This window comes from Primulina eburnea, chromosome 10 (genome assembly GCF_022965805.1).
Source record: "Primulina eburnea isolate SZY01 chromosome 10, ASM2296580v1, whole genome shotgun sequence".
NCBI classification, from domain to species: Eukaryota; Viridiplantae; Streptophyta; class Magnoliopsida; order Lamiales; family Gesneriaceae; genus Primulina; species Primulina eburnea.
Window position 1 is genome coordinate 2031277 of NC_133110.1, and position 8795 is coordinate 2040071.

The 8795-nt window shown below is 35.6% G+C and overlaps 2 protein-coding genes across 11 annotated transcripts; one reads left to right on the forward strand and one right to left on the reverse strand.

The window, feature by feature from the left end:
• The first annotated feature begins 626 nt into the window (after positions 1-626).
• On the forward strand, positions 627-5305 carry LOC140842402 (argininosuccinate lyase, chloroplastic). Of its 5 annotated transcripts, XM_073210272.1 has the most exons (8): positions 627-998; positions 1161-1424; positions 1818-1934; positions 2447-2595; positions 3568-3859; positions 4337-4501; positions 4600-4668; positions 4857-5092. In XM_073210272.1, the coding sequence occupies exons 1-7, from the start codon at positions 696-698 to the stop codon at positions 4654-4656; spliced, it is 1347 nt and encodes a 448-aa protein (XP_073066373.1). In that variant the 5' UTR covers positions 627-695; the 3' UTR covers positions 4657-4668; positions 4857-5092. The 5 variants fall into 5 exon arrangements, with proteins under 5 accessions (XP_073066373.1, XP_073066370.1, XP_073066372.1 ...); XM_073210269.1 differs by lacking the exon at positions 4600-4668 and having other exon boundaries at positions 4857-5305; XM_073210271.1 differs by having other exon boundaries at positions 4600-5098.
• Positions 5306-5541: 236 nt separating this feature from the next.
• On the reverse strand, positions 5542-8592 carry LOC140842403 (uncharacterized). Of its 6 annotated transcripts, none has more exons than XM_073210274.1 (7): positions 8397-8592; positions 8189-8236; positions 8047-8110; positions 7728-7916; positions 7049-7120; positions 5934-6115; positions 5542-5810 (listed from the first exon to the last, which is right to left on the reverse strand). In XM_073210274.1, the coding sequence occupies exons 1-7, from the start codon at positions 8486-8488 to the stop codon at positions 5696-5698; spliced, it is 762 nt and encodes a 253-aa protein (XP_073066375.1). In that variant the 5' UTR covers positions 8489-8592; the 3' UTR covers positions 5542-5695. The 6 variants fall into 6 exon arrangements, with proteins under 6 accessions (XP_073066375.1, XP_073066376.1, XP_073066381.1 ...); XM_073210275.1 differs by having other exon boundaries at positions 8189-8267; positions 8397-8590; XM_073210280.1 differs by having other exon boundaries at positions 8047-8115; positions 8397-8555.
• Between the last annotated feature and the right edge of the window lie 203 nt (positions 8593-8795).

Sequence of the window (8795 nt, forward strand, 5' to 3'; positions counted from 1 at the left end):
AAATTTATTAAAAAAGTAAATTATATAATTAGAAAAAAAAATTTAACATTCTTATTAAAATACATAAATTTAATAGATTTTTCTACATCTTTAACAAGTAATGTACAAAATCAATAAATCAAATATCAAAACTATTATTTTTAAATCTAAGAGATGACTCATGAACTTATCAATGAATATGTTTACAAGTTAACGAGCAAAATATTGTAAATTTTGAACTTTGTTCATTTAACTTAACACCCTCATTAAACGAGCTCAAACGAACTTTAATTTAATCGAGTTTCAAATAACTCATAAACAATCTGATTCATTTACAAGAGAGTCCATGACCTAGGTTGAAATACCTGCGAGCAAATATATAGATAAGCCTAATAATATAAAAATGAATTCCATGGAGTTATTAAAAGTCCATAGGAAAATTTGAATACCTGTAAACTTTTATAGAGTTTATAAAAATCAATGTTGAATATCACTTGACTTTTTAAAACTCCATGAAAGTCTATTTTGAATACCACAAGACTTCTATAGAGTATACAAAAGTCTTGATTGAATAACTCTATATTTTTAAAATCTACAAAAATAATTAAAAGTCAATAAATTCTAAGATGAATACACCCTTAAGAATTTGAACAGATGGTATCGATTTTGTTTTGCAAACCTTAACAACACTCAGAAATTCGTTTTTGGCCTTTGAAATGGAGTCAAGGCTGTTCTCAGACACTCTGCACCTGTTCCCATCCTTCTCCAAACCCCAGCTCCTCCCAACCCCCATTACTGGAAACCCTAATTTACCTATCTATTCAATCCACCGCCGTTCCTTCTCGCCAGTCGCCGCCGTGAAGATGGATTCCAAGGAAGCCAAGCTCTGGGGAGGGCGATTTGAGGGCAGCGTCACCGACGCTGTAGAGAAATTCACGGAGTCAATATCCTTCGATAAAGACCTTTACAAGCATGACATTATGGGCAGCCGCGCTCACGCGTCAATGCTTGCTCGTCAGGTTCTTTTTCATCTTCATTAACTGCAAATGAATGTATTAGTGTATTACAGTTGCTTCCTGTCGAGTACCACTTCAAAATCGATTTTTTTTTTTGTTTTACTGTAACACGATTATTTTGTACAAATGTTGCTTTGGTTGTCTTATTGTATGATGTCGTTGCAGGGATTAATTACGGAAGACGACAAGAACTGCATTTTGAAAGGTCTTGTTGAGATTGAGGGACAGATTGAGAGAGGAGAGTTTGTGTGGAGGACGGACAGAGAGGATGTCCACATGAACATCGAAGCTGCGCTTACTGATTTGGTCGGGGAACCTGCAAAGAAGCTTCACACTGCTCGCAGTAGAAATGATCAAGTTTGCACTGACTTTCGCCTCTGGTGTCGTGATGCGATTGATAATGTTGTTATGCGTGTTAAGCGCCTTCAGGTTGGGTGACTTTTTGGCTCATTTTACTATATCACAACTGCATCAACTTTAATGAGATTCCCATTGATAGTGCTCTGTTGAGAATTCAAACTAAAACTGTCTTATTAAGGCACGCCATTTAGAATCAAATCTGTTATTCACCTAAATGATTTGTGCTACACCAGTATTTAGTACAGCTTACTTTTCCTGACGGAAGTTTTAGTTGACATTGCTGTTGCAGTTTTTTTTAAAGACCAGTTGTTAATTTTGGCGTATCATTTAAACAGTTGTAGCATGTGATTACTCATCAGGGATCACCTGTCAATGTTTGTTTAGTTTTTATTAATCTGGCATGCCTACAGTGTAATCAATTTTCACTCCTCTCTCTCGGATACATTTCTGTAAAATCTTCAGGTTGCGCTGGTGAAGCTAGCTCTGAAAAACGAGGGATTGATAGTTCCTGGTTATACTCATTTGCAACGGGCACAACCTGTTTTACTGCAACACCTTCTTCTCGCATATGTCGAGCAGGTTAGTTGCTTCATTTGTGGAGAACTCGGCCATTCTATCATTTCAAACATCATTGTTCCTGAAAAACTTCCTTTCTATTTCATTATTTTTTATTTCACTTCGAGGTTAACTTTTATTTTTAACTTGTACATGTTGGCCTTTTTTTAATTTTGTTCTTACCCCAGGACAATTTTTTAGTTAGAATTCAATTTTGACTGTTTATGAGTATGTATATGTCGCCTGGGAATATTGGTTATAATTAATAGATTGTGGGACAAATGAAATTCTTTTGTAAACTAGCCAAGTTTTCATGCCTCGGGTGTTTGGTTCCATTTTCCTATTGTTCTCGCATTCCTGGATATTTCCTACCTTTGTGCTCTGTGCATATTTCCATAAGTTTGCCTCTTTATTTCATAAGTATGTAGTTTTTTTTGTGGCTGAGAGGATAGTAGATATATTTATCTGTAATATATGCTCTAATCTCATGCTCAACTGACATGATGCTAATCATTTGTGAAACAATTATGTTGCAGCTTGAACGAGACGTAGGCCGTTTGCTGGATTGTCGAGAGAGAATGAATTTCTGTCCCCTGGGTGCATGTGCATTAGCTGGTACTGGCTTGCCCATTGATAGATTTATGACTTCTGAGGCTCTGGGTTTCATTGCCCCCTTGAGAAACAGGTATGGGCCATATCTCATGGGTGCTTATTAAATATACATTCAGGTCATGTCCCTGTACAGGATGTCTTGAGTGCCTGTACATGCTCCATATTTGTGATTTCATTCTTTGCTAGGTTTTGAGAAGCCAGGTTTAGTTCAAAGTTCAAACTAATTGAGATGCCTTATTGGTACTGAAATGGCCTTCTAAAGCTGCCATGTGCAATTACACAAAATATTGGCTTTATAAAATAAGTAATAAGTTAAAAATTCTTCGGCTAATGTTACCAGTTTGAGAGATGCTATAGAATCTACTTCTCCCTGATTGTTTGGGGTGTAAACCTTTTGTTTTCATTGATTGGGTCAAAAATATTTTCCAGAATTTCTCGTGAGCTATGATCAAGAGCTCAATTTTCTCACGTGAACAACATATCAGTCATAATTTGTGAAAATAAATTGTATGTATAAGTTATGATGTAATCTTCCCTTCATCCCTTTTGAAAGTCATTTTAAATATACCTGTGATTTGTTTGTTGAGCTATGGTTAGTCAACTTGGCTAAACTTTCTTAGTTGGTGAACAAAGATAATCTATCTTCATTGGTACATCTATGGTTCAAAGGTAAAATGATCCAAAGCCAAACTCATGGAGCGAAAAGAATTGCCTTCAGGCAGTTGTTCCAATGTAGTGAATACCCTTCTCCGGTTCTTTTACTTCTTTTGGCTCCATTTCAAATCAGTACAATTTACGGAAAGTCTGTGAGCCAACTAATCATTTACTCACTTGCATTGGCCAATTTGATCCATGGTTAGTATGTAGTGTATTCCAATTTGTACCTTTTCTTATCCTAGCGAGCCCAAACTTTTTGTTTGTGATTATTTCCATTGATGCAATTTAAGTTTTAACATTTTGTTTTGGAGTTCCATTTATGTCCTTGTATGACCCCCTTAAGTATTTGGGTTTCCAAAATTATTGGTGACATTTTCATATTAAATAGCATCGATGCAGTTTCAGATCGAGATTTTGTTATGGAGTTCCTTTCTGCCAATTCTATCACAGCCACCCATCTGTCTCGGCTTGGTGAAGAATGGGTATTGTGGGCATCAGAAGAATTTGGTTTTCTTACTCCTAGTGACTCAGTTTCAACTGGAAGTAGTATAATGCCTCAGAAGAAGAACCCTGACCCAATGGAACTCGTCCGAGGAAAATCTGCCAGAGTTATAGGAGACCTGGTTTCACTTCTTGTGTTGTGCAAGGGTCTTCCTCATGCATACAACCGGGATTTACAGGTTAGAAATCTAACAACTCAATTACCCAAAATGAAGTATTACTCGTCCAGCTCGACTGCTTTCTCGAATCTCAGCTTGTCACCTCTTTCGAATTACAATCTCTCTCTTGAACATCAATGTTAACTGTTTCTCATGTCGTTGGTTTCTTTAATGTCATTTTTCCATCATCATGTTTTTTTAAAAATAAATTTCAAATGGTTTCTAGTACCGCTTCATTACTGGTGATTAGAAGTCTGACGTGCTATTTCAATTTATTTTTATTTTTATTATAATCCTGTGAGGAATTTTTTTTGGAGAACGACCCACCCTCTCAAAACTAATTATTAAATATAAGACATTCTCAAAACAATTCTGTATATACACTTTTTCTTGAGGAAGTTCATGAATTGGAAAAAAAATCAAATCATAAAGTTGAACTTTTAACTATGCCGATCCTATAATTTTAGAGACAGCCTAAATGTTTATTCTTTAAACCAGGAAGACAAAGAACCTGTATTTGACAGTGTCAAAGCCATAGTGGGAATGCTTGAAGTGTCGGCAGAGTTTGCGCAGAACATCACCTTTAATCATGAGAGAATTCGGAAAGCTTTACCTGCTGGTCATCTTGATGCCACAACACTTGCAGACTACCTTGTCAAAAAGGTACGTGACACATCATTTGATTTGATCCTTGCTGAATATCGTCAATCGTCATTAATATCCAACATTGATGAAATTGTCACATTGGTCGAGGATACAAGGAAAAAGCTATATTTTGGAGCTGGAAACTAATGTATTCTATGATTTCAGCAACCTGAAAACTTGAAAACGTCTGGTGGATAGGAATGCTACTCATGATTTGTTGATCAAAATGACCAAAACTTGCTCATCTCGTCGTCTATTTTATTGTTGTGATCTAACATTTACTTTATAGGAGGTCGTGCACCGGATGAATTTTTGGTACCTTCAGTAAGCCTGATATTTGAAATCCATTTTAACAATAATATCAACCAAGCAGGGAATACCTTTCCGAACTTCTCATGATATAGTTGGAAGGTCCGTCGCCTGGTGTGTTTCGAGAAATTGCCAGCTTTCGGACATGAGTCTCGATGAGCTAAGAAGCATAAGCCCATCATTTGATGAGGATGTCTACGATTTTCTCGGTGTCGAAAATGCAATAAAAAATTTCAGTTCTTATGGTTCCACTGGCTCAGAATGTGTGTCTATTCAACTCACATATTGGGTCGACAAACTCAGCATGAGCAACAAAGAGAAGTAGTGTTTGCCCACAAGGAAAAAGAATCAAGAACTTGATTGTGTCGCAGGTGGATGCCGGAAGGTAATTTTGCAACAGGTGGTTGTAAAATTGTCTGATGAGAATAGTATACATTCTGGAGCTTTATTTATGCTATTGTTGGAAATTTTATTTTTATATTTTGACTATTAATATATGGTAGTATTAATGTTTCCACTACTTTATTCTTATGGCTTACGGTTGAAACTTAAAAGTAGATAAAAATGCTTTTTTTTTTCTTTTCAATCACATGAAAAAATGGCTCAAATCTAAGACGATCTCAAGAGAGAGCATCATTTTTCCAAATTTTATCAGCTAATTAACTAAATCCTACGGCTTCCGCTCCTCACAAGTCCTCCGCCACAGCAAAAATAACAATAAAAGGAAATAGTAAACATGATCAAGAATTAAACCACTTGGTGTAAATTTCTTTCGACAAGGCATTGACATTTATTTATTTAAAAGTCTCGGCAAAAGAAAAAATCAACGCTGAGATAGTGAAATGTAACAAGAAATTAACAATTGTTCACACGTTTATGTCGTTCAACTCGAGCATAACCGGTTTATGATTGTTTGATTTGCGTATGTGCAGGAAGAAGGGATAACAATTCTTCTTGTTTTGCTGAACCAAAACCTTGCCATCTAATCCTACCCATTTTGTCAATCAAGAATATGTACCTGCACAACATCAGTCACAGTTAATTATAACTAAAATATACTTCAAAATTATTTGATTTATGCAATCAGGCGAGAACGCTTCGAAAACAGATATGATGAAAGAACAAGTAAAATTCCACGTACCCAGTAAGAAGGTTTAATATTCTAAGCTCTTTTCTGAAGTAATAGTGATCACCAAATGAATAATAAACTATCTGCCTTTGCAAAAGGTCTTTCGTTCCTCCAGGTTTTGGCTTCCTCATGATTTTCAGCAGTAGTTTCTTGATAGGATTACGACTCAATAGCCATGAATCTATAAAGGAGATCTGCAACAGAGAAGTTATAATCATAAAAAGATAGGAATCACTCCTCAGATGACATTTGGCTAGAAAAAAAAATTACGGGTTTATGGTACCAAAGTGTCATACTGCCAAACATGAGAGATTTCATGGGGTGAGAGATACGACCATGCCATTCAATATTTACAGCAAAATAATAAAACAGTAAACATGATAATCACACAGTACATCTATCCCTTCTGCAAGACTATTGAAGACAAATAACTTCACACCATGCATCACATTTCCATTTTCATGTAAAGATTGAGGAAACAGGTAACTTAGAAAACGGCAAAAAAGTCTAGTAGGCAATGCTGGGCACCTCAGAATGAATTATTAAAGTGTTTGGACGTTCTATTACTTCGAACTTTTGAAACTACTTTAACAAATTCTTTTTTATGTGCGTACTTAAAAAAGAATTTTTGGAAGTTGATGAGATATTTTGATTCTAGACACTGGTTTGTATGGTTTTTGATGTATGATGGATCTTTCAATATTTGAACATATGATTGTGGGTCTATATTTTTGGGAACAATATAGTGACAGTGACAGAAATATAATTTTTAAAGCAGATTAAGTTGATTAATCGTTGATGGTTGATAAAAACATAGTGCTAATCGGTTTTCAAGTGGATAAATTTCCAATTAAAAACCCAAACACAGAGACTATAAGCTTCTGTCAGACAGAGATGGTTCAAAGCAATGATTTTATGCATGGCACAGCCTCACATAGCATGATAAAGCACCAGATTAATAACCAAAGTTTTCCTGTTATTTTCCGAAAGAAGATAGGCAAAAAAGCAAGTAACATTCATTAAACAAATGAGAGAGTTAAATTACAAATTTAGTGGAAAAATATTTTTCTTCGCTTTAACATTTGATTCTTTGACAATCAAAAGTATCAAAAGATTAACAGTAATACCTCGTATAACTGAACATCACCAGAATGACCAAAAGTATCAAGAAAAGACAAGCTCCAAGAATCTATCATAGGCTGTCCAAACCCAAGAGAGAAATGAAATAAATAACAAAAAAAAGAAGAAGCTGCGTCCTTGTAAATCTAATCTCAATATATTGTCACAAAACTTTAACGATCGCAAAGGAAAAGTTTTTCTCACAGCTATACAAGTTTAATCTTCTACTAGCTTCATTTTTTCTGAACGTAATGTTTTTTTTCCTTTTCTTCAGACAACTGAAAACTAACTATTCAGAGAGTCAAAATCACGATCTATTAACTTCTCTAATCCAGTTCCATTTTATTGCAGTTGCTCAATTCGTAAATAGGAGCCAGGACCACATACTAACTTCAGAAATAACATGCATTTCAAAAGTCAAATAGCAGGTTACACTTGAATTCATTCCAATTTAGAAAGCATCAAGCAGAAATATGAATACAAGAAATTATTCCAGGCATTTCACATTTTCTGCTCTTCTTTTAGTGGCTAGACTCAGCTATAGTTTGACTCTTTATTTGCACATCAAGAACAATAAATATGTACCACGACAGTTGATAACTGTAACAGATATAACATATTTATATATAATTAAAATCTTCCAGCTGAAGAGGATGGCTCAACGGAATCCATCTAATGTTCTCTCACCTGTGAGCTGGAACGAAATGACAAACACAATAATGTCACTTTAGCTACATTCAACTTGGGTGTATTCGCATCATTCCCAGCAGAGGTTATAGGCAGCTTAAGGCTAGAACCATCGGAGTAGTTCACGTCCAACATAGGAAATTTTGCAGCTGCACTTGCTGGAATTATAATCTTATTTGCCATTGCTATCTGCATGACACGACGCATAACATTTCACCAAGCTATCCAACCTCGTAAGCATTAATTCTTCAACTCTTTCTCCTAAAAGTTATTCATCAACAATATAACCAACACCAATATCCAATAATAAATACCATACCTTCCCACCATGCTGCTTCATCTCAGCCATGTCCGCAAAGTACCCTCTATTCATCTCATCTTTACTGTACTAAATTACAAATAAAATCGTTCACACTTAACCAAATGCAGCTTCACAACACATGAATTTTCAAATTACTCACAGCCGAGCACGTTCTTTCTCAATTGCCATTTGCCTCCTTACTTCCGATCTGTGGTCCAAATAACCAAAAGTGGATACTCCTTAAACAACATCAATATAATTCCATCAATAAAATCGCTCGAAACAGATTCAAAACCAATCCCTCTAATCGTGTGAATTCATGGGACAAAACCAAATCTTGAAGGCGAATCTGTATGGTTTCAACTGACCTGATAAATGTCGAGGGAGCTCCATTGAGATGGATTCTGTAAAGGGAGAACCGGGAATAGCTTACTTTCTTCTTTGTTACAGTTTCTAGCATACATTTTTACCGGTGATGAACACAGCAGTCTCTTCGACCTCAGCATCGTCGATGTTTTTTTTCTCCTGTAAACGAATTCTTCCCAAGCGAGCTTCGGAAAGAGAGAACAGATTAATGAGTGGGGCTTGTAGACTGAAGTAGCCCAGACATTTCAAAACTGTGAACGAACCGAAAAACGAATTTTTTAAAATTTGAAACCATAACCGGTCGAAAATCCGATAAAATCAAACAATTTAAACCGAATTTTTCGGTCCGATCGGTTATTTCGATTTTAACCAAAATATGTCCACGCCTACCCATAAGTGTT